Source organism: Carassius gibelio, chromosome A25, assembly GCF_023724105.1.
Source record: "Carassius gibelio isolate Cgi1373 ecotype wild population from Czech Republic chromosome A25, carGib1.2-hapl.c, whole genome shotgun sequence".
Lineage (NCBI taxonomy): Eukaryota > Metazoa > Chordata > Actinopteri > Cypriniformes > Cyprinidae > Carassius > Carassius gibelio.
The window spans coordinates 6,079,912-6,106,204 of record NC_068395.1 but is presented as its reverse complement, the minus strand read 5'-3'; the positions used below and the strand labels follow the sequence as shown (position 1 = coordinate 6,106,204).

Below are 26,293 nucleotides of genomic sequence, written 5' to 3'. Positions count from 1 at the left end.
ACCAGTGAGCAGTTTAAGGTTGTCACATTGGCACATGTACAGACAACCAAATCTCAGATAAACAAGGAATCAAAACGTGCTTAGCCTGTCAACTGTGGTCCACTCCGCTGCCAGGTTTTTTCTTATTCACCACTTAAAACCTGGATAGAGTCCATCTTCTGTTCTAGACCTCTCCCAAAAAGGTGACTGACCTGATTTCTTCTTATCGCAGAGCTAACACAGGGACAAATAGGGGTCAATTAGCCTGCAAGATTGTGAGCCTTTAATTTGCAACAAAACAATGAAAAAAAAAGTCGAGCATGCAGCTATTTTTGAATGACCATTAAAGTTTGTGTAAAGCAATATTAAATATGTGTTCTGAGTTTGTCACCCCCCAGAAAATGAGTTAACCACCCAGCAAAATTTAAATATTAAAAAGTTATCAAAACTTGAAAAAATATTTCTCTCCTTTCCAACTATAGCTGGTGTGTGGTGAGCGTACTGGCACCGATGTACAGTACTGTGGCTGCTGTCTCATTATCTAGATGCTGCACATTAATGGTGGTTGACGAGAGACCCCTCATGATTATTCATTCATTAGGGAAGGGGCCATGCTGAGTGGCTCCAATACATAATTGAGACATGATTTCAGGCCCGCCCAAAAAAATGAACACAAAAACGGTCTAACTCCACAATTCAGTACTACATAGTTCACAGTCTTTGTAACGTGTTTTTTGTTTCAGTGTTTAGAAAACAATTCTCTGAATTGCCTTTAGATAGACTTTAACTGAAAAATGTATTGGTGTATTTACAGTATCTACCAACCTGACTGGCTAATTGGACCACGTTAACCAGCCTTGAACCCTTATACGGCTCAGTGCATTGAGGCAAGCCAAGTTACCTGTAGGAAGGTCTACTAGGAAAAACTGACTAATTCCAGGAGTTAGGGAGAGGGTGAAAATATACTTATTATTACAACTGTTTTGTTCCTTGGCTAACATAAGAAGAAGTCTTCAGGGAAAAGTGCAGATTGCTATAAAAGAATACAAACATTTGCTTGGTTATATGTGTCAGTATCTTCAAATCACGCTGTGATAAATACATTTGCGGGTTTGTTATAGCAGTGTTTGGTTGTGTATATGAGTATGTACTTATAATCTTGGGAGAACCGCTTGTAGTAAAAACAGACTTGATAAAAGCTCATGCTGCCAAATGTGTGCATTTCTCCCTGAAGTGTAAGAATCGTTTGTACAGAGCTGCCACTTGTGGTCTAATTGGAAAGCCTTTCATTCTAAGCCTCCAGGCTTTACTCAGTATCCCTGTCTCACAATTCTTTCTCCTCTCCGTCTCCTTGGTTTCTTCCTTCCTGTCTGCCCTTCGCTATTCTTTCATTCCTCTCCTGTATCCAATGTCTTATCTCTCTGTCTCTCTCCTTTTGTGTCCCTCTTTTCTGTCCCTCTCGGTGATTGCTCTTTCTCTCTCCCTCCCTCTATCTCACTCTCATCTGTCGGTATAGCTCAGGCTGCATCATCCAAGAGGACACGTGTTCTCTGTTTATTACAGAGCAAAAGAAGGGAGGGGAAGAGTGAGCGAATGAGGGAGGGTGGAACCAGGGGTAGAGAGATTCACACAGCATAGCCATCACTGGGTAGACAGCATCCTTCCGAAACGCACTCACGAGCAAACAAAAAAGAGGCTAAACACATCAGAATCCTTTCAGACGACAACAGAACACAAGTCCTTCAGCAGAGGTAAGAAATATCTCTTTACTTACTATGGTCATTGCTGTAAAGAGGCACAAATTGGAATTATCATTCAAGAGAACTCTAAGACATCTGTTGATGGGTCATGTTGAATACTTGCTTGTTTTGGTGCAAGGTGTACTGTATGATTATATAGACACATCAGAACAAAAAAGGCTTCAACACAGGCCCTTGAGGGACTCCATCTCAAGAGAAGCATTAAGAGTCCCTGCTGCGAGTATTACAGTGCTTGTGTCATAAGCTACGCTTCATAATTCCAGCCTCTGCATTGGCATAAATGGGTGGTCGACAGGTTAAATTTATTAACCCCGCAAAAAAACTGCGTCAGACAGGGAAGCTTTGCCAAAAACAGCAAGCCAGTCACAGTCCGTCCAGACCACCCCTTAAATTCAGGGTAAGTCTACTAACAGGTGTCCTTTCCTGTTCACTGGAGTAATGCTATCTGCTGTGGTGCTGAGAAGTATTCATGTCTGTGTAATAACAGATAAGCAGAGCTTTTGTTTTCCTAATCTCAATAACTCTTCACAGAATATCTGACGCCAGTGTTTCTGGCTGGGGGCCAGCTTGCATAGGAGGCCAGGAGGGCCGTGGAACTTTTCAGGGTGGATAGACTGTGACTTATCGTAAGGCTTGACACATTCAGTTTTAACGGGGGTGATGGATGATGTTGTTAGCATGTGCCTTAAGATGAGAACATTTGTTGAGTTTAAAATAAAACTGTTTCATGCTACAGCTAATGACAACTGCCATACCTTTGTCACACTTGGTTGACAACAAAGCATGCAGTTAAAATACATTTTGTGTATATAACTGAAATGTTGGTGGAAATTCAAGCATCTACTTCAATTACTAATGCGTGGGATGATTACAGTGGTAAAGATGATAATATGTGGCATGGTTTTGAACATAAGAAAACAATGGATTTATTTCAGATACATTCATCCTTGTAAAAAAGAAGGCTGTGATTAATAACGTTTTTTTTTTTTTCTGGCTAAATCTCCCAATTCTGCATTATATAACAATGCAACAGACGCCTTGGAAACTTTTCTGTCTCACACATTGAAAACCCTTACCTCCTGGAAGTCTTCCCTATTAGAACTCTTCACTGAGCATGGGAAAGTATTCTTCAATAAACTGCATCTTAGCTTTACTTTAATAGAAACTCTCCTGGCTTGAGCTATATATAAAAATAGTCATTTATAAAGGATTTTGTAAATTGCCTGGAACCTTTTCATAAAATATCTCATGCCCTAGGACAAGTTTTTTAGCTTTTTAGTGTACAGAAGCTAAATTCGGAGGGGGCTTCCTCAATATCTTGCCCAGGTTAACATACTTACTGTGAGAGTTCTCTGAATGAAGAATATTGTGTATAGCTGAATTACAAATGGATCTTGTTTTGTACTGATAGATGGGGCCTGGATTGTTCTGGATCTTCCCATCCAAGACTAGCTGCACGGTTCCACAGAGCCTGCTGCAGACAATGTACGTAGTTCTGCCTGTAACCAAGGTTGTAGCCTTTCTTTTCCGTTTTGTAGCATCCATTCCTTCATTTTTTGTTTGTCTCTTTGCTTGTGAATTCCATGGCCCGTTGCTGTGTCTGACCACATAATGATCACACCTTGATTGTTGACCAATCACTGGGCAGTGGCCAAACAAGATCAAGTGTTAGTAACCATTATTACTCGTACCGTAGATCATTATTCATAATTCATTGCCCAATAGCTGTTGATTGTTCAAGCCTTCAGTGGCTGACCAATCCATTAATGTAGGTTTATGTGTTCAAGCTGAATTCATGTAAAAAGATTATTTGATACTTTATTGTAAATCTCATGTCCACTATATAGGTATCTGAATGATGTAGTCTTGAATGTCTTTCAATCATTTGTGGCCTGAGCTACGTGTTATTTGATAATGAAAATGTTCATATGCAAAGATGCATATCAATCTTGGTGTCCATTGTTCTGTATTGTGGCTTTTGTGCTTTGGATGCTTTTCTGTTTCAAAACTTGAACTGCCTTCTGCAGTTCTTGACCTCCAGTGCCCACAGTCTAGCTTATAATCAACTGAGCCACGTGAGACCAATTTCATGTTAATGAACAACAATAAATGAAAAATCTCCATGAATAGTTTGAGTGTACATAAGTGAGGAGGCTAATATGGCCTTAATTGTATTCTGTTCTGACCCAAATAGGTGTGCAGCTGTGATAAATGCTCAAACTGGGGTGAAAGATCCCTTCATGAAAGCTTTTAGATACAGGCTATTTATCAAAATGGAACCAGTAATATTTGGAGAAAACCACACCTAACATCCTTGGATTGGTTTCCTACTGATCCATACAGTAGAAACGTTTTTTTAAGGAAAGTATTGGCCAGGTTACTGTACTTTTGGCAAGGATAAAATGCTGTTATTGAGGACCACATACCAGCTCACCTTCTGTCAGCCTGGCTTACAGCACTAGGCGGCTCTTGACAAGAGGCAGCGTGAAGGGTTGGAAACATGGTTGATTCTGGTGGTAAAACACTATCAGAGTGTCTTTAACAGCCAGATAGCCATAATAGGTCCTTCAGATGTTACCCAGAATTCCAATGGAGGTGTGACGTGAGCTATCTGAGGGGTCGAGGTTGCAACTAGTTTTTGTGAGTTCCACAGCTGCTTTTTGATCTCAGTTTTACTTTAAAATATATTCTGTGTCAAGAATGTGTGTCAACTCCAGTCCTCCAGTCCAGTCCTAAGTAACCTCCTAGAATGTTTTAGATGCCTTCATATCTAATACACTAAGAATCTGATGAGTTGAATCAAGTAAAACTTTCTAGTAGGTGGGTCCTCAGGATTGTAGGTGAGAAACACAGGTCTAATGGGGTGTGCATTAATAAATGACAGTGAAGCTCCTGGAAAAGTCTATTTGGTGTGAGGTTTATGTAAGCGAGTTAGGTTTTTAGTTATGGTAGTTATGTTTTGTCTTCCATCACCCTAAACATTTGACCTTATAAAGTGGATCCTTATAAGTATCTTAGGCATGAGTGATATATACACATTAGAAGAACAAGAAGATGAATAACTCTATAAAAACAGTGAAAATGAACTCACCAATGAAGCCAGTTTTTAGTGGCCGTAAAAGAAAGATGTTGCCTTGATGTTTGAATTTTTCCAGGCAGCAACAATTGCTTTTTAAAAACGGCAAAATCTCACTTCTTCCACTGATTTTTTTTTCACACTTCCACACTAAATAAATAATAATTTATTTATTTCCTGGTATATTTGATTCAGCCAGCATGAGGGTGGTATTTAGCACTCTCTGCACCTTGGTTATACAGCCATGTTTTTTTCTATTTACCTTGATTATGTTTATCATCCAAATGGTTAATTAAAACTTCGGTCACTTGTATCCTAGGAGCAATGTCAAGGAGACTGTACTGCTCTGCTACAGATTTTAAATATCTGTCTGACATAGATTTAGTTGTAATAGTTTTTTTTTTTTTTTGTGCACAGCATAAACACACATTGTCCTAACCCAGTTTCCAAGTACTGATTGGGATTTTGTTTATTATGTCTGACCCCTTTGAGTGTATTTATTGATTTGGTGTCTGACAGAATACTCTTCCAATGGTCTTTCCATTCTCATATTCTCTTATGCACACTTCTTTTTGTCTCTGAACAGAGTCATATGGCAGCTCTGGCTAATGTCATCTGTTGAACGTCTCTCAATACAAGAACTCTCTATCTAAATCAAGTATGCTCTAAACATGTCTGAGAGTGACCACATTATCTTGGTGACTCCAAACTCCAAACTTTTCTAGTGCTGCAGTTAAGACTAGCAGTGATGCCGTCAAAAAGGGACAAAGAGGGAAAGATAAAGGTTATCCAACTCCCTGAAGATTGCAGGGGAATGTACTGGAATTAGAGGTTACCATGGCAACACTGATGGGCTACAGAACCAACAATAAAATAAATCTCTGCAAACAAGTTGATTTTGTAATGAATGTATTTATGTTCCTTTATACTGTAATTTAGTATAGGATGATATTAATATAGTTGATCAGGAATTAGTTAAACATCAAGTGCAATATTTAACCCACAGGTAAACTGACTTAAAAAAAAAAAAAAAAAGATCCCAATATGATATCTTTAGCAACACAAACGAAAAACTATTCAGAGTTTAGTTATTGTTGCATACCATGGTTGCTATTACTATTGCTCATACTTGGGTTTAGTAATCCTCAGTATTAACTTTTACATGTAACTCCTCATTTGGTGCTTTAAATTGTCAAGCTTGTTGTGGAGAGATGTGGTGTTTCTTTCAAAAGCTATTGGACTTATCTAGTGACTCGGGCTGGACTCTGTTGACTTAGGCTAGTCACCAACCACATGCAACAAGCTAAAAAACACCCAAAACACCTTAGAAACCAAATAGCAATGGTGGTTGCATGGAGGCGCTGGCAAGTATCACTCACATTCTGTTTAGAAAGAGTAAAAATGTTGCTCTATGGTATAGCAAAACAGAGCAGTAATGATTATAATAATGATCAGAGAAAGGTCTGTACATGTGGTGGAGGCGGGAAGGCGAGAGATTAACGGAGAGCTTGTGACAGAGAGAAAGGGTGGGAGAAACTGAGGCAATTGAGAGTATTGTGGTAATGTCTAGACCTTGTTATAATCACCTCATAGGAGGTGTTATGCAACCAAAATAATCATTTCCTGCAGGGCTCTGAATCATTCTATCCGTTCACATCCGAGGGGTTCGATTTGCACTGCTCATGAGCCCAGATTCATGCAGTTCTTGGCACTGACAGGAAATAAGAGTGGAATGACTTTTCTGTTGACTTGAAGTGTTTTGAATTAAACCCAGTTATTATGCAACTCTTCCAAGAAATATCAAAGTGTTCTGTCATCTCTCGAGAAAAGGTGGCATATATCTGCACTAATATTTGTTAGTTTTTTAGTAGAGTTTTTTTTTTCCTTTTTTATTTCTCATTCATGTTTTTGTTTGCTAACTTTAAGAATTGTTAGAGGTTCAGAAATGCTCCTAAGAGATGCTAACGGCTATCTCTTAGCCTAAATGATTATGCTAGCAATACTTCCATTAATGTTGTAAAAAAAAGAGACATGCTTCATAATCCTCATCTACTTATGCATATGTTTGCTGAACTATTACAGACCAATAAAGTTAGCAGGATGCTGTGGAGGTGTTTGTTAGCTTAGCATTGTGTTATGGATATATCCGTTGACAATGACGAGCTCCCATGAGCTGAATACCTTCAGCTGGACAGCTGGAGTTTAACATGTATAAAATGGAAAAGCACAATGTCTCTTCCATCAACAGAAAACCTGTGTGCTAATGTCACAATCGGCCATGTGTTCCTGGAGATTGACAAGTCTGTGTCTTTTTGTGTCATCGTGAATCTAACCACCAAACGACATTCAAGCCATGTTCACAGTGCCACTTCATTTAAGTCCACAAATCTCCATAACCACATGTAGTTTTAAATGGTTTGGATCCAGTCAGATTAGCATGATGCTAGCTTGTTTTACATGGAGTGTGTCTCACATTAATCTGTTTAACTGTTTAGTTGTCCTGCCACCCCGTGGGGCTGAGATCAACCTTGTCCCCAACAGCTTAGCTACTAAATATTCCAAAACAAAGCTTGACCAGCTTTATCATTTTAAAGACCCCTTGGAAATTGTTTAACAAGTGCTGTACATATTTCCTATTGAAATATGATGTCAAACAAGTTTGGAAGTAAAGGCATACTGAAGAGGTTACATCTCAGCCATAAACCTATGCATTTGTAAATTGGTTACAGGTGGTATAAGGGGACATTTGGATTCTAGAGAACATATTATTAGACACAAATATGTAGTGCAGGATTAGTCGTAAACATTTGTTTTTCAGAAAGAGAAATTCTGTCCATTTGAAATGTGCACATCTGATTAAAATTAATTTAGTCAACTTTTAGGAGTACTCTACAATATTAGATGATCTCAAAGTTAGAAGACATGAGCTAAAAGCTACAAAACTACAATTTTGATTTCATGACGAACTACCATTTCGATATCATGATGGGGTCTATAAGCTGGTATGAACCGGTTTATTTATGTATTTATTTTTTTCAGCAGGGACTGTGTACAAGGTTTGAGTGGTGTAGGTAATATTACAATTTTGGAGCACCAGACGAATTTGATTAGATTTTGGTTTGCTCTCGAATAGCCTTGTTAATCTCAGGTGTGTATGTTGCCATGGTGATTGCAGGTTGCTCTCCAGGATGGCGGGCATAAAGGATCAGCAGTTCACTGAAGAGAAACCCCTACTGCCAGAATCTGGGGGACAGGAAACGGAGATGGTGAGTATGTGTGTGAGTGTGTGTGCGTGTAAGCAAGTGTGTGTGTGTGCGTGTGTGGATAAATTGCTAAATATAGTAGACCAGTTAAAAATGGCCCCCTGTTTTTAGGTATGTGTGTATGTATGTGTATGATAAAGGATTTATCTATGATCACCAAACACCACATTTCATCTTAATCCACACATCTGTATTAAGCTAATGTGAATTGAAAAAAAAACATGAAGGGTTTAAGGCCCGTAAAAAAAAAATATCAGTTAAAAAATTGGGAAATTGGACAATAAGTGATGTACTACTTTTATGCTTTTTTTAGAATTTAAAATAATTAATAAGAGCACAATTAAAAATTGCATTTGAGTGATACTAGTATATCTGAAATCCATTGCTTAATGATGCAGTCTGCTGTAATTCCTATCCCTCATTTGATTAAATCAATGTAGAGAATCAATCAAATGCACTGGGTTGTAAGTTTTTAAGTGCTAAAATTGTGATTTTTTTTTTTCCAGGCCAGGATTTTTTTTAACTCTTAGTAACATGTAACAATAAAGTTATATATGCTCACATTAGCTGATAAGGTGTCATGAACTAGAAATTCAAATGTGTATTTTTACAGCATACGAAACCCCTGAAAAAAAAAAATCTAGGAATTTCTATAACAAATTAATATTTTTCTATTCATGCACAATTCTAGAACATTTTGTCTTTTTGTCAAACTACAGTGTAATCTCTATAGAAAAAAAAATAAAAATTTGCACTAACTAATTTTTGGAAGTCATCAAAGCTTGTTGTGTGGATATTGTGTCCGCTGCTCATTTTCCTACATATCACACAGGACCATTCATGCATATCATAATTTCTTTCTTCAGCTTCTCACTTCCACCACCAAAGTATTGTCCTCCAGTCCTATAGAGGACACTGTCTGCTGTAGTTTGCTGTAATAGTGTTTGTGTCTTTGTGTAACGTGGCAGGCTAAAGGACAGTGTGTGCACGCGCTGCCCTGTGCTACGCCCTCCCCCCCTACGGCTCGCCCCCCAAAACGCTGGCATGCCATCGCCCGACACTGGCTCGGCCTGACGCGCCGTCGGACCAGCGGGTACTTCCCGGTAGGCTGATTACCGCACAGAGCATGTCCACGCCTCCAACTAAAAGATAGTCATTTTTCTCAATTCCTTTGTAACCTTAGCTCTATTAGAAAAGACCAGACAATGTCGAATATTTGCTCTCTTCCCAAGTGTCTTCCTAAAATCTTATTCAGTTCCACATATTCACCTACAGTCTAATACAGTCTAACAGTCTAATTAATTAACATTAGCACAATTTGAACCTGTGTGTTGTTTTTAAATTAAAATTTTATATTATTTGCATATTAATAGTATTAATGCAGTACCTCAGGTACTGCTTAGGCTAATTTCTTTGTACATGATAATAGTATATAAAAACAAACAGCAACGAGTCTAATCAATGAAAGTCAGATCAGTGTACTTTGTACTAAGGACTGCACAACACCACATGAAATCTGATTTTTACAGATTTATTCAACTGATTTTCATTGATTCATTAAGGTTTTTGTTGCATATTTATTGTAACATGACTGTAACGTCAGATGTAATGCTTAGAAATGTCTAAGCGTTACATCTGCAGCCTGGCTTAAATGTGTAAATAGTACAGTAATGGCTCTGAATATGTTGTTGTGATAGGAAGATATCATGATGGAAATGATCTCAGACAATATTCAGTTCTCTGGAGCATTGTGCTAACACCTTTATCATTGCTATGCTAACCTATGTCGATATGCTGGATTCTGAATATGTATCACTTGCAAAATGCCATTGCTTAAGATAGGATTTAAAAAAAAAATCAGCTTTATGTGCTATGTGAACAAAACTTTATATACTACAATGGAGAAGAAAACAAGACATTGTTGTTTACCCGTAAGACTGCCCCCTTTTGCACTTCTGAGGTACTGTATTATAATTTTAACCCTGAAAAAGAGAAAGGAGTGACACCTGCTGGTCCGACATTAAACTGCTTTTGCTGCCAACAGCTTAAACTGCATGCACTAACCTCTTTCTTCATTGGTGTCTTCCTGCTTCTCCTAGTCTGCACAAGAATCACATTATAAGTGATACTTGCTTTGCCAACTGTCTCATGTTTCCTTGCCTTTTCAGAAGAGTAAGATGGATTTTTACGTTGTTTCTGTGGTGATTGTATTATGATACAATTATTTGGCAAGGAGATGTTGTCCTGTTCTCAAGCTGTTCTTTAACAACTGTGTTTTGTACTCATTTCACCTTTTCTCCATAGCACAGTGTGTTCTTAACAGTGTCTTTCCTCATTAATACTGCGGTTGGACCAGCTCAGGCCATCAAAATGCTAACCATTATACTTAAGTACATAATGGAGTTAAACAGGCCTCATATCAGCACTGAAGCAAGCTCACGTTTTTTATTTCCACAAATAGCTACTGATTTGAAGCCAGCTAAGCCACCCACATACTAACCAACCGTGCCTAGTGAACAACAAACAGGGGTGTAAAGTACTTGAGTAATTCTACTTTATTAGTGTATTTGGAATTATTTTGGGGCATGTTTGCTTTATTCAGTTTAAAATGAATAGCTGCACCTTTTCTTTTGAACTGCTTTAAATTCTATTCAGACCTTTACAGAATATATCAGCTCATGATTATGTAAATCTAGATTCCACATCACAGTTTTCTTCTTGAAAATCCAGTCAATTTCAGATTTAATTTCAAATGTTGTTTCTGAATTGAACAATTACATTTAGGAAATGGTTTGCTTTCACTCTAAAAATGGTTTTGGCTGGAAATTTAGACGTTTGAGTATACTGTTGGCAGAGTATCTGTACTTTAGCTTAACTCACATTGTTCTAGAAACAACAGCTCAAGTAAATGTTTCCATCACAGAAACTCTTTCCTCGCTGGCCGAACCTTGCAGAGCGTTGCTCCAATCACTGCTTATTTTATTCTGATAGCATATTAAAACAAATGTGTTTTGTCTTTGATGAATTTGACCTTTTGTGTTCCTGCAGGAAAACTGTGAGACCTTTGTGGCTGAGGGAGATTGGAAGGTACGGTGATTCTTCCTTGTGCATTTTTGATACTGACTTAACATTTACAATTAAACAGCCAGTCCTTGAAGAACTATCAAGTCCTGTCAGATTTAAAATGCCATGTCTGACAAAGCCTCATTATTCATTTTGGTAACACTTTAGTATAGGGTCCAATTCACACTAAGTTGCTTATTGCATGTCTATTATTAACATATTGGCTGTTTATTAGTGCTTATAAAGTACATATAATGCATGACATCCATAATCCTACCCAATACCCTAAACTTAACAAATACCTTATAAACTATTAATAAGCAGCAAATAAGGAGTTAATTGAGGCAAAAGTCATAGTTAATGGTTAGTTAATAGCGAGAATTGGACCCTAAAATAAAGTGTGACCTTAATTTTTTGGCGTTGGATGATTAAAGACTTATTGTTTGTCTTGGTTAGAGAAAGGAATGTGCTAACAATTATAGTTAATGAGAGAGCACGAAAGAGAGAACGAAAAACATGGAGGCACTGCCATGACTTTCTGAGTTTCAATCAATATCCCTTTCAGAGCACTAACAGCAATCTGTAGTACCAGCCTGTTTGTTGGAAATGGTAGTTTAACGGTTTAGAGCTAGTTATAAGACATTTATTTTATTACACCTGTGAATTTTAAATATCTGTTCACATAAATCTCATGGCATTAAAATCTACCCTATTTACATTTGTAATACATGTTTTTAGTCTTAAAGTGCACCAATATAATATAATATAATGCTTTTAGTGTGCTGTAAGAGTTACATTGAATTACAGAGATCAAATTGCAATTGAAGTCAAACTACTGAGGTAAAAGTTGAGGTAAAAGAACTTTATCACCTCAGTTGTGTTGCTGTCTCACGGTTTGCATCCTCTCTTACACCTCTGACAGAAAAAGGACTAAATCACAGAAAGACGATTTTGAATAAAAAAAGTGAGAAATCCAAATAGCAAAGGGGGCTGAAGATGATAGGATTTGTAAGCCACACGCTCATCGAGTGAAAGGTTTTAATTGTGATGGAGAACAGATAATTAAATAGGTTTTCTGCTTGTGCCATATTAAAAAATACAATATTTTTGCAGAACCCAAAATATGTTGCTCTAGGTATAAATCGCTGATATGGCATCGTAAAAAATTCAGCTTCATTCATTCAAAGGCAAATTTTTTACACTATAAAGATGATAGTTAAAGTTAATAAGCCAAACATATTCTGATTCTTTTCAACATGCAACTTATAAATTCACTAAATACATTTTAAATAAAATAATAGATAATAATATGTGAGTACTGTTTATTTGTGTCGAGATGGGCAGTAACTATTTTATAGTAGTAATGCAGCACTCAAGGCTGAACAAAAATCTTGTAAATATGTCTAAAACACATTTTTGTAACTTTTTCTTAAAGATTACAATTAAAATACTATTATATACGTTTATAATTATAATTTAATGGTATGATGTAGTGGGTGGTGTCTGTCCTTTTATGACAATAACAATGCAACTATATTTACACCCATGCAATTGAGAGAGGGAGATCGAGGTTGTGCTTTTAAGCGAGACAGCAAAAGTCAAGTCAGCCACAAAGGGATTAGTCTTCCACGTCCTCAAAGAAAAAATCAAAAACTTACAGGATGCATTTGAGTCAGCATGGTCCTGTTAGACAGAAAATGTTCAAATAGAGGTAGTTTACTACAGAATACAGCACATGCAAATACATCCTCATCTCAAAAGTGGGCCATGTGCCTCGTGTCCATGTCTCAGCACTCCATCATGTGCTCATGTCGGTGCGCACGTACACAGACACTGTCACAAACTCATGCCATGTTGACTGTGATGCTAGAACTATGAAATCTCCTCTGACCTTTGACATGGCCCAATTTCCATCGGTGTTGTGTGTTTGTCTAATAATAATATTTGGATAAATAACTGCATGTGCAGAAGAATTTAAAAGTAATTAAATTGTAAATAATTACACATTTATTCATAGCAAATTGAGGACTGTATCACTGCTAAATTGCAGCAGAATTATAGATGATCTATATTAAAGAACTTCATGAACATGCGGAAGATAAAGATAGCAAATATGGGACAAAAACAGACAGAACATAAAGAGTGACATAAAGCCCAGCCAATAACAGGGAGCCTTTTTTGCAGTCAGCCAATGAGGGGACAGGGGTGGGTTATGAGAGGTTCCGGGGGAGGGGCAGCAGCACTGCAGAACTCCCCTGACCAGAACAAGAAGAGACAAAGAGACGCCGTAGCAACCGCAGCATCTCTCTGGTTGCCTGCATCTGAGTCTAGCTTAGTGTCTTCTCCCTGCTCGTATACACCTTTAAGTAAGCGTACACAATCTGCAAGCAGCCATGCCGGAGTGCTGGGACGGGGTGAGTGGGATATCTGTGATTTACAGAATGCAAATAGCGAGTGCGAGAGACAGAGCTTTTGTTTTGCTACAAATAAACAGCTAAAGGGGTGTTTTATAACAATATGTATGCTATATTATAATTCTTAATTGTTTTGGCTGGTTAAATAAATTGCTATTGATTTGCCTTGTGGTCAGAATTGACTAGACTTGAACTGGTAAATGTGGAACACTTCCATTGCTCATTTACATTATTTGTTCCTTATGGCTAATCGTTCTATAATAATAACATTTTTATTTATTTATTAATGGCAAATTATTATACTCAAAACATCAGAAATAAAACAGCATCCTCTGTAAATGTATAAAATGGTCATAATATTTAATAAATATGTAATTAATAAAAAATAAATTCATAAAACAAAATTCTACAGAGCTAATGAGCGTGACCTACTGATCTGGTAATTGTGGACTAATTACATTGCACATTTTATAAATATTTTATGTTAATCTATGATTATTTGCATTTACAATGGCTAATTGTTGTACTAAAATGTCAAAAACAAAAAACTTAAGTAAAAAAAAAAAAAAATTATTAACAATATAACAAGTAAAAAATAAAAATGTATTTCTACCAAAATAAATAAATAATAAATATTTCATATATTTTACAAGTGTGCTTGTGGTGCTAGAATTGTGTGTTGTGCAGAAGTGTCCAGTCATGTGTGAGGTGACACACTAACACACTGACACGTCTGATGTATCTCTGCAGTAACCTGCAGTGTGTTCAGAAATGTCTGTTTGCTCATGTGGTGCTGATGGCGAGGCTTATGTCTGCAATCTAATAATAAATATCGTCATACAAGGTCAGTTGTGTGACCTTGAGAATTAAAAATGAGCAGAAGAGAATTTTTTTGACAGATTATGGTGAACAGCTTTACTATTTTCTGCCCCATATTTGTATAATATTGTTATATATTGTTATATAATATTGGAATCTAGGTCAAATTTCCTGTTTATCCTGTCAGTGTGTGTGGCATATTATCTCCCTATAAAACAGTGTCAGCTTCCATAAGATTTTATCTCTATCAAAACACAGAGAGACACAAACAATTGTCCTAAACTCACACACAAACACACAAAAACCGTCAAATCTGCTCTGACCCTGCACGATTTTTCCAACATCAAAAACACCAACTGACAGGGGCTTAAAGAAGACTTATTTCCCGTCTCTCTGTGGATCTGCCTTCAGCTCTGAAGTGGGCTGCCTGCGAGGTGTTTGCTACGATTTGTGCATAACGCTGGAAAGCTAGAGATGCTGAAATAATCCTCAGGACAAGACAAACAACGTGCACACATACATCCATCGCTTCTCCGCTTGGAATAAAGTCTGAGACTAAATGTGGGTCAGGTCAGATTAAGATGCCTTTGGAACTGGCAATTAAAAGAGTGTTGCATGACTGGTTTTTAACTCTTGCCGCTCTTGATTAAATCGATTTTTTCTTAACCCAGTGAAAGCAGTCGATTATTCTAAATCAATAATTAATTAAGGTGTAATTAAATGTAAAAGATCATGTAAAAATTTATTCTCACATGTGTTATGTATTAGGTACCATATAGCTAATTAGTACCTTAATATGTTATATTACTATTAGGTATAGTTTTAGCTTGTGTTTAGATAAAACATACAGGTTCTGGTGAAGTGGGCAGTGTTATCCCACTGACAAAAAGTAGCCCAGTTTACTTGAATGCTTCCTAGTAATGGATGAAAATAAGAACAAATAAAATGGTAATATGAAAGTATATATATATATATTTCAGGTCAGTCGTTATTAGGACTAGACCAGCTTGGATCTTTAGAGACTTTACTGAAACCTCTTTTTTTTTCCTTTTCCTTTTTTTTTTTTTTGTAGGAACATGACATTGAAACCCCTTATGGGATGCTGCACGTAGTGATCCGTGGGGCTCCCAAGGGCAACAAGCCAGCTATCCTGACCTACCATGATGTTGGGCTCAACCGTAAGTAAACAGAGTTGTATGTGTGTGTCTATGTGTGTTTGTGTACCAAGGTGAACTACACCCACGCTGCTCTCCAATACCCTAAGCAACCCAAATCACACGATTTCAATCTTGATAGACCATCTGTCTCCAAGCAATGACCTGGAGTTAATTTCCCCATCTTCACCACCAACAAGAAATGGTTGTGTGTAAGTGTGTGTACTTTTGCATGTGTGCATGTTCAAATGCCCTCTGGAAGGGATGAGCGTGGGCTGCGATCAGAGCTGTAATTTGGATGCCAGCTGACTGCGGTTCATCAGTTCTGATAACAGATTACATGCAGTGTGAGACCAAGCTGATCTCAGGTGGCAGGTGATCTCAGCGCCACATATGTGGGAAAGCTTAAGCACCTGTTTTTTTAAAGTATACAAAAATACTAGTTATCATAAAAGAGAAACACAATTATGGCTTGGAGATTAGTAGTACAAACTAGCTTACATTTTTGTATTTTATAGTAATATGTATGTATGTATTTATATTATATAGATTTATAATACTTACTTTATTTACAAACATGGTGAGTAGTAGTACATACTAGTTTGATCTTGAGCTTAATCTCATTATTTATATATATATTTAAATAAACTGCATATATTCTTCTCATCACTCACAGCTTGCTTTTCCTGCTCCTCTTTTCTCCAGTCTCTCCTCATCCCTCTCTCTATCCATTATTTGTTATCTAGTCCTGTGGTGTATTATTGTCTATCTGTTCTTATTCCTATGCAGTGCATGCTCATGCATGAGAGAGAAATATAGGTCACAAAAACATACCCATCATGCAGTAATGGGGAGGGGAGCGAGCAAGGTCAGCACTGCGGCATAGAGTAACTCTAACTCTTCTCTCCGCTGCGGATAAATCTATTAGTATGCATGGCCATCCTCTATCACAAAACATGACTCAGTGAGAGAGAGAGAGAGAGAGAGAGAGTGACATAGGAAACACTGGCCTATATAAAAAAATTTAAAGTGAGCAATACAGCCGAGGGGAAATGTGAAAAAATTGGGTCATTATGGTAAAGAAGCTTGGATATGATTCATGCAAAAATGCAGCACCTTTAAAACTACAAGTCTTTTTTGGTACAAGGCCATGAGAAAAGTCATTTTTTATTTGATTTGATTTTCTGCAGACTTATAATACAGCACACAAGTTATGTGGGTGACTTCCAATATTTCTACTTTTCTGCTCCACAGAATAGGTAACAGCATATGGGTTTGGAGCGGCATAAGGACGAGTCGGCGTTTTGGGGCGATCTTTTTCTTTAAATAACTTGAAGACCTGCCAAAACACCATTTGATGGTGATTATGGAGATGGCACGATCTAAAACGAGTTATTAGTGCCGCTTGGGTAGTTAGCTAGAACACTGAAGTTGTTTTGCTTCTTCATTTCATGCTCTAAGTAGGCCAATGATTCGGGAATGAGAGATGAGAGGACAGAGAACACGATTTACAGAAGTGGCCCATATTTGAACTATTCTTTTATAATCAGAAAGGTTATATAATGCATGATATTACGAAATGGGATCCAATAGAATCTGGGATAACAATGTATTATATATGGTTGTTAGAAAAGCACCATGTAAATACCACTAACACAGTATAAAACATCATCCTTTACTATATGATATCATTTTACCAAAGGAATAGCACAATATGTTTTCATTTTTACAATGTCTTGCGCTCTTTCTCTGAGCAGACAAGCTGTGCTTCAACACGTTCTTCCACAATGAAGACATGCAGGAGATCACTAAACATTTTGTGGTGTGCCACGTGGATGCCCCGGGCCAGCACATTGGTGCCCCCCAGATGCCTCAAGGGTATGATTAATGCACACATGAGTATTTGCCATTTTCCATTATATGTTTGTTTTTTCAGCAGGGTATGTATGTAGAGTCAGTCGATCATTATAGCACAATTTTATAGCTACAACTGTATTGTGATGTAGCATAATAATGTACTGCACTTATGCACTTATGGCTATTCACCAAATAAATTATTACGTTGCTATATATAAAATATTGGGATTATTTTGTAATCTTCCCTGTATATCATCTTAAAGCTTCCGCTAAGAAGAAATAGTACATTTCAATGTACAAACGAGCGCTGCATATTACAGTAAAATTAATAATGAAGTCCTCTGAGTGGATTTTTACTACAGCCGATTACTGAAACACTAGATGGCGCTAGATGTGTTTGGATTAAACAAAAGCACGCGGGTCTGATGAAAGTAGCACCGGTTTCAGTTACGAAAGAGCGGACTGATATAAACATTTCTGTGTAATAACTACTAGAAGGCGAATATTTAAACGTTGAACGCCGTGATTGACCAATCAGAATAAAGTATTGCGGAGAGCCATGTAAAAACTTATTTATACATTTAAATTTATAATATTTTCTGATCTTGTTGTTCCTAGATATCAGTATCCAACCATGGACCAGCTAGCTGGGATGCTTCCGAGTGTGGTGCAACACTTTGGGTGAGTGTGGTCAGATTATAATAAAAATTATGAGCTCTAATAATAATGTAATGTGATGATAATCCATTCCTTTCCTAGCTTCAAGAGCATTGTTGGAATTGGAGTCGGGGCTGGTGCCTACATCCTCGCCAAATTTGCGGTTAGTAAAACTCAGCTTTTTACTGTATCTTAGTCATGTTTTTTTTAGGTTGCATTCAATACAATTCAGTTGTGCTCTCCACTTGTAGCTGATTTTCCCTGATCTTGTGGAGGGTCTGGTTCTACTCAACATTGATCCCAATGGGAAGGGATGGATCGACTGGGCCACAACAAAATTGTCAGGACTCACCAGTACTTTACCAGACACTGTCCTCGCCCATCTCTTCAGCCAGGTGCAATATTAATCTACATTACTTATGTTTCACTGAGGATACAGTATATAGCCACGTTTAAACATACATTTCAAGGCTTAAAATGTTGTTTAATGTAAAAAATATTTATTTACCGTATTTTCCGAACTATAAGTCACACTTTTTTTTCATAGTTTGGCTGGTCCTGCGACTTATAGTCAGGTGCGACTTTTTTATCGAAATTAATTTGACATGAACCAAGAGAAATGAACAGAGAGAAATGAACCAAGAGAAAACATTACCTTCTACAGCCGCGAGAGGGCGCTCTATGCTGCTCAGTGCTACTGTGGTCTACACTGAAGACATAGAGCGCCCTCTCGTGGCTGTAGACAGTAATGTTTTCTCTCGGTTCTAAATAAATGCGACTTATAGTCCAGTGCGACTTATATATGTTTTTTTCCTCGTCATGACGTATTTTTGGACTGATGCGACTTATACTCAGGTGCGACTTATAGTCCGAAAAATACGGTATTTTGAAAATAATAATAAAAAAGTGATTTTCAATTGAAATTGAATTCTCAAGCAAAATATTTAGCTAATATAACATTCGCTGCATTATAGGAAGAGCTTATGAGCAACACAGAAGTGGTTCAGACTTACCGTCAACAGATCAACAACACCATCAACCAGTTCAACCTACAGCTCTTCTGGAACATGTATAACAGGTAACCGCCCACTACCTCATTAATATATAAAGAGTCGTGCATAATGTATGAGTAGAATATTCTGTAAAAAAAAAATAAATAATAAGGATTAACATTTTTTTCTACAGCCGCAGGGATTTGGAAATGAACCGCAGTGGATCTGTGCTAAATGCTAAGACCCTGAGGTGAGAACTAAGTTAATTAGAATTATTCAGATATGCCTGTGAAATAATACTGAATTCTAAAAGCTCAATCTTGCAGGTGCCCGGTCATGCTGGTCGTTGGAGACAATGCTCCGGCCGAGGAAGGCGTGGTGAGTTTTTAATAAGAGACTTATTTGATCATGTTTTTCCCTACCCTTCTCATTTTTTATTCCTCTTACCAAACTTTTCTCTTCTTTCTGTCATAAACTAATCTAATATATCCCACACTTGAATGTTTTTTGTCATTCAGAGACAGGTCTGTCTGCTCTGAATTTTGTTCTTTTTCTTCCTTCCTCCGGGTTGTCTCACGGGAGCAGATGGCACTGGCCCTGGGGTTGATCACGGCCCTTTAATCTAACATATGAAAGCTGGGTCAGTGCCCCATCACATCTAATCAGACACACAGGGCGAGAGATGAGGAGAAAGATTGACATGACGAAGGAGAGTAAGAGATAGAAAAGAGCAAGAGATGGATTTGAGTAATTTAGGGCAAGAGGAGGAAGATGAAAAAGGGGGGAGCAGAGGAAATAACAGAAGGATTTGGTAGAGATTAGTGTGAAAAATAAAAATAAATGAAGCAAAATCATGGAAAATTAAGTGATTTTGAACAGAAGGAGAGATTAGAAAAGAAAATATGACTCTAGTGAAACCTACTAATTCTAGATTATTATAATATATTCCCCTTTTTAGAATAATATTAACAAAAGTTACATAACTTGACCGCTTTCCTTCAATACTGAACATATATATATATATATATATATATATATATATATATATATATATATATATATATATATACACAGTATATATGGGGAAATATGTGTTCTCAGCATCAGTATCACATCCATTGACTAATGCAGACACTTGTAGTGAGAGTTTTCATTAGAATTGTGAACATGTTAGAAAGAGGGAACCTGTCCCATTCTGAAAGTGTCTGTGGTAGTCCAAACAGAGCCCGCAGGCGAATGCGTCTGTGCAGCTGTCTTTCTTTAGCACTGGAATATGACTCATCTCTGCAGTACTGCAGTAACTGGGTCAGACCTCAAACACACGCACACACAGACACACACACTCTCCTCCCTCCATCACACCACCCATCTTACCGCCCTTCATTCAATCCCTACTGAAGAACTTGTTTAATCTTCTCCATTTTCTCCATTGTTCTGCTCTGTAAATGCCCTGACAGATATGTAAATGTGTCAAATACAGCATAAATGTTTTCTACTCCTAGGTTGAGTGCAACTCCAAACTGGATCCAACCAACACCACATTCCTAAAGGCAAGTGAACAGACATGCTGAAGAAATACAGGCCAAACCTAGACCATTTTGGCACATAAAATTTCAGAAAAACTCTTTCACTCTTTATTTGATTTGTTTCAGATGGCTGATTCAGGTGGAATGCCTCAAATTACACAGGTGAGAGTGCTTGACGTGTCTGATCTCAGATCAGTCTGTGATAGTATTACAGTGGTAAATACAATTAAAATATTTGATTTTAAGGACATTTGGATCTCATTTGTACAAAATGCAATTTTGGTATTGTGTTCGGATACGCAATACCAAAATTGCATATTGTACAAATTAGATCCAAATCTCCTTAAAATCAAATATTTTAATTTATGGATGGATACATTTATGCATTTAGCAGACTCTTTTATCCAAAGCAACTTACAGTGCATTCAGGCTAACATTTTTTACCTAACATGTGTTCCCTGGGAATCAAACCCACAACCTTGCGCTGCTAATGCAATGCTCTACCACCTGAACACTAATAATAATAAAAATAATTAATAATTAGTAATATCCAAGAACTGAAGTTAAAGCTTGTCAAACGCTTGTTTCAGTGTTTGATTTGTAAATACTAAAAACAATTTGTTTTAAAAAGTCTTGATCATCATTTCTTTCTCTTTCTTTTTTTTCTCTCAATTAAACTATTAAACTATGTTTTGAATCCTGCAGCCTGGAAAACTCTCCGAGGCTTTCAAATACTTCCTGCAGGGGATGGGTTACAGTAAGTCTAATTTATTTCATATTATTTTGAACATCAGTGTATTTATTAACAATTAGAAATGTTTCTGGGTAAAACAGAACCCCAGATCAGTTAAATGGAAGATTCTTTCTCTGCCATAGTAAACTGATCGAGTATGATCAGTCTGTCCTTTCTCCCATGCGTGTCTGTTTCCCATGATGAGATAGTTGTGAGTGTTTGCAAGCAAATAAGTGTGTGTGTGGAGGTGATGTATTTGGTATAATCTGTACTCTATGTGTATTTTCCTGCCCCTTCTCAGTTGCTTATATGAAGGATCGGAGAATGAGTGGGGGGCCAGGTACTTCCTGCTTCCTGTTCACGCCTGCCCTCTTCCTCATTTAAATTCTACATTTAGTTTTCTAATCCCTTTTTCGGCCTTGTTTAATTTCTGTATTGATCCTTCCCAGACTGATATTCCCATCCATTCATTATTTACCTCTGAAGGAAAAATGTGCTTTGAATGTGCTCTCGTGTTCTCTGCATGGCAGTCATTCGAAGTTGAACCATTAAAAAACATGGCATGAAATGCAATTTTATTTTTCTTTCTAGCTTAGAATTATTTTAAAACTTGCGGTTTTATGCACTTTTTTCAGAAGCTTCACATTTAAGACAGCACTTGTAGGCTGGAAGGTCTTTTTTATTTGAAATATTGGTTTTTAAATAAATATTTATATATTTTACTTATTTAAATATCTATAATAGTTATATATTTTCATACGATATTTTGTTGTTTTAAAAAAAACTAAGTATCATTGGAACAATTGTCAATTCAATGACAGTATTTTTTATTTGTGTACTGTAAGTACAATGTTTTTCTTTTTTCTTTTTTTTTTACTTTTTTGTGCTTAACAAGAGGAAAAAATCTAATGGAGTAAGGGAAAATAATTCTTATTTCTACATACTTAAACTTAATTTTACTTACATCTTTCGTATTTAAGTATGTTTCGATTTTTTTTTTAATACTATGAAACAAGAAAATACTGATTGAGAGAATTCTGTATTTGAAGTGGAACGTTATCAGGTTGAGGCCGAATTTTTTTTTTTTTCGACAAAACGTTCAAGCATGTCATCCCTGCCTCCTCTGCAACACATCATGCAGCCCGGACGAATTTCCCTGTGGACGTGGAACGACTATTCATCTCCGTCTCTCTTTCTCCCTTTTTTCCTCAGTGCCCTCGGCTAGTATGACTCGTCTTGCTCGCTCGCGAACGGCCTCTCTGACCAGCGGCGGCTCCGTGGATGGTTCTCGCAGCCGCGCGTGCACGCACTCAGATAGCAGTGAGGGCGTCGGGCAGGTCAGCCACACCATGGAAGTGTCCTGCTGAACCCATGTGCACTGTCTCACATGCAAACATTTAGAGAGACGTGGCATGGATAGAGGGCGTGAGAAGAATGGAGGTCTCATATTGCTTTCATTCTTTCATTCTTAGCCATTTTATATGTCCTTCTCTCTCCGTTTTATCAGTGTTAGCCATCTTAAAGGAACAGTTGACTCAAAAATGATTTTTTTTTAATGAAAATATAACTATTTCATCTAGATGTCTTTAGAAACCTGTATGACTTAATTTATTTTGCAGAACACAAAATGAGATAGTCCAAGGAGCTATTTTCCATATAATGAAAGTGAATGGTGACCACAACTAAATTTCATTGAATAACAACCTTTTTTTCTGTGTACTGGCTTCAGAAGCCCATTCACTTCCACTGTATGGAAGAGAGCAGCTTGAACCTTCTGCTGAACATATGCTTTTGTGGTCCACAGAAGAAATAAAGCCATACAGGTTGAGAATAACCTCAGTTTGAGGTTTCATTTTTGAGCTGAACTATTCCTTTAACCATTAAAATGAAGACTTGCTGTCCTTTTCACCCTTCAAGACAGTGTTTGGTTTCCCCACAACTTTGTAACATGGTTACTTATCGCTCTACATGTCAGTATTCCTGCACCCTTTGCTTGCTGTCTCTGGCCTTCACCTCCTAAGACAAAACTACACGTCCCATAGGCCCCTGCTCTCACTCATTCCTGTCCTGTGACAGTCTTTGAGGAGAAACTGATGGATTGTGTCGCAGGTAAAAGGGATTGGTCTTGAGAAACAGCATGAAACAAAGCAAAAGAAAGAATTCTGAAACCAGAGAGCAATTTATAAGTAACATTTATAGCTCTCCCTCTCAATTTACAAAGCCACTGTATAGTCGAAAAGGAGGGAAATCTCCAGTAAACAGTCGCTCTCGGCTAATCATCTCAGCTCATTTAGTCACTTGAAGTGTATTTTTCGCCACAAACTGTAAAAAATAAATAAATCACCTTTTAATTTATTTTTTTTTTACGTTTTTTTGTTATTATTATTTGATACCATGATTGGTTTTCTAATTTTAAATGTCATTTAAAGCACGAAAAACATTTAAAAAATGTTTTCCTCCATTAGAGTTGGACCGCTGACTTGCCTTAAATAGTATTTTGTCATGTTAGAATGCTTAATTTTGCCATTCCTTTCATATTAAGCACTAATATGATCGACCACACTTTCAAATCAAGTCTCATTTCATTAAATACTACATGCCTAGGACCCTTTTAGTGTGCTCTCGCTGTCATATGAAAGTGGCTTTGTCTGGGATCGGTTCTGTACGGTCTCCATTTTATAGACAATCAGCATCTGACCCAAACCAAAGCGGAACCGTAGACTGAGGCGGAGCCTGTGTGATAGAGTTTGCCCTCAAGGCCTCACTTCCCTTACAGCACCCAGCCCCGCACCAAGAATATACCAAAGCTACTGATTAAAAAAATGCACACATTACATTTCCCAATGAGGGCTGGGCTCTGCAAGGTAACAGAGCTTTTGTATGTACACACACACACACACACACACACACACAATTCATGTACTCACATGCAACTTGCATAAAAAATGATACTGAAAGAGTAATATGCATTAGAATCATATTCAGTGCATGCTTATTTGATAATTTAATGTAGATCTGTGGATTCGCATTTAGTTATTATTATTTTTTAATGGACTCATGTCAAATTTCCACATTTTCTCCATCGTTTGGTCAATTTCTAAAGTGCTAAATGACAAATACAACAAACGTATATTTTTTGTTCTCACATTCACTTTCCGTTTTATTAGAAATGCATAGCAGCAGCCACGGTAATATAACAAAAAGTGTAGTGTTATGAAAAAAATTGCTAGATTTGCAATGTTAATTATTGTTGATTTATGTGCACAAACTGCCCAAAATTATTGGAGAAAACCCCAACCTAAACAATTGCACGCATGAAAGTAGTGAATGAACAAATGAGCAAAAAAAAACAAACGACTGAGCAAATTAATGAACGAATGCACAAATGATTTGAATCAAGTGAGATGAGCTGAGATCTGATTGGCCGACGCAGCAAACATGGAACTTACGAGGGCGGAGCTACCGCTGGCTTTCAATTCCAGACTCACGTTTTTCTGTCTTACTGAATGTCCGTTTTTCTGCTGCTTCCTAGAACAGGAAGTGCATAATTACGGCTTCTCGGGGGTGTTTCCTTTGTGTTTGTCTGTAAGGGGCGGGGCTTTCTGGAGCATGATGCTCCAAGCTCGGAATGTAGGGCAAATCCCATCCCCAAACAAACCCAACCCCCAAAACACAAGGTGCCCCTCCCCTCACAGACACTTCCAGTCGCCCCTAAAGGGCTATCGACCCAGGCAACGCATCGTGATCAACCTCACTCCGTGCAAAGCTGGGCGCAGTACTGTAGATACTGTAAAAAGAGAAAGAAGAATGTGTGATACGGAATAAACGGTGAATGTGAAAGAGAAGAGAGGGAGAGGAGGAACAAAAGGACACGTGGTGGGTGTTTAAAGCGGGTGGGTGAAAGTCAAATGCAAAATATCAATGGGTTTCCTTCTAAAGACTGAATGGACAAAGACACGTTCTTCCCCAGTTTTGATTTGCATGAGTTTTGATAATGCAACCATGTGTTTGTGTCGTTTTTCTTGATTTCCTGTCTGAAGTATGCAGTCGTCAGCTCTTATTAAAAGATCAAGAGCATGCCCACCCTTGTCCACCTGATCCCTGATTTCTGCCTGGGGGCCCTGAATGTATTATGTCCTTTGGAAGTGCTGTAGAGTATTGTCAATGTGGCCCCATATCACCTTTTCTTAAATCAGGGCTCACACCAGTTTGACCTGCCACACCTGCCTTTCCTTGCACCCTTTCCCTTCTCAGTCTATGTTCTCTGCTGTAGATATTTGCTGTTTTTAGGGCATAAATCTAAAAATAGGTCCGTACCACTAGCCTTGTTATGTGGAACTGTTATACTTTGGATTTCCCATGAGTTCCTCTTTTTATAATACTGTAGTTCTTATTTAACCATGTGTTGCATCTATTCTTGTGAGGATTCAATGAGTATTGTTATTATGAATATGATTACAATTGTTACGATTAGCCATTGTTTTATATTAAGCAATAAGTTGTTTCGTGTTTATTTTTTTGGATGGGGGCTGGTTGTTCCAAATCTGTCTAAAGATACAGTAAGAGTCACTCTTAACCTGCTTTACCATAAGAAAACTATTAGAACAAATGTGTTTATGAATATGTACTATCTATTTACAAGCTGTCACAGTCTGTGTACTAAAAAAACTGAATGTGCAACAAATAAAAATGGATATACAAAACATAAAGGACCTTTGTTTTGTTTTCTTGCAGATTAATTGGCATCAACACCCACTGAAAACATATATATATATATATATATATATGTATAAATGAAAGTTGTTTTTATGGAGCCCCTTTTTTGCCACATAAGAATCAAAATAATGCTTTGGTAAATCATAACTATCACCACATTTATGACATAGTCATATGATATAAAAAATCATTATGAGATAAAAAGCTCAAATTGAGGTTATCATAGTTAGGTTATAAATCATGTCAAAGCATAGTCATAAATTATGACAAAACATAATTATGAA

General features: G+C 37.3%; 1 protein-coding gene across 8 annotated transcripts; it reads left to right on the top strand.

Moving 5' to 3' along the window:
• Window positions 1–1,564: 1,564 nt before the first annotated feature.
• Window positions 1,565–26,002, top strand: LOC127947314 (protein NDRG4). Of its 8 annotated transcripts, XM_052544329.1 has the most exons (18): window positions 1,576–1,730; window positions 3,151–3,224; window positions 7,991–8,081; window positions 9,047–9,181; window positions 11,127–11,165; window positions 15,447–15,552; window positions 17,286–17,406; window positions 18,004–18,066; window positions 18,145–18,205; window positions 18,294–18,437; window positions 19,017–19,120; window positions 19,228–19,284; window positions 19,361–19,412; window positions 20,537–20,584; window positions 20,687–20,722; window positions 21,266–21,317; window positions 21,595–21,633; window positions 22,506–26,002. In XM_052544329.1, the coding sequence occupies exons 2-18, from the start codon at window positions 3,151–3,153 to the stop codon at window positions 22,658–22,660; spliced, it is 1,377 nt and encodes a 458-aa protein (XP_052400289.1). In that variant the 5' UTR covers window positions 1,576–1,730; the 3' UTR covers window positions 22,661–26,002. The 8 variants fall into 8 exon arrangements, with proteins under 8 accessions (XP_052400291.1, XP_052400295.1, XP_052400289.1 ...); XM_052544331.1 differs by lacking the exon at window positions 3,151–3,224 and having other exon boundaries at window positions 1,565–1,730; XM_052544330.1 differs by lacking the exon at window positions 21,595–21,633.
• Window positions 26,003–26,293: the final 291 nt, after the last annotated feature.

What these genes read in the sequence shown, in the direction of transcription:
- LOC127947314 (XM_052544329.1), top strand. Translation starts at nt 3,151, where the DNA reads ATGGGGCCTGGATTGTTCTGGATCTTCCCATCCAAGACTAGCTGCACG. An exon ending in CAGAGCCTGCTGCAGACAAT is followed by an intron (nt 3,225 to 7,990) that starts GTACGTAGTTCT and finishes TGGTGATTGCAG; the next exon opens with GTTGCTCTCCAGGATGGCGG. An exon ending in CTAAATGCTAAGACCCTGAG is followed by an intron (nt 19,285 to 19,360) that starts GTGAGAACTAAG and finishes TCAATCTTGCAG; the next exon opens with GTGCCCGGTCATGCTGGTCG.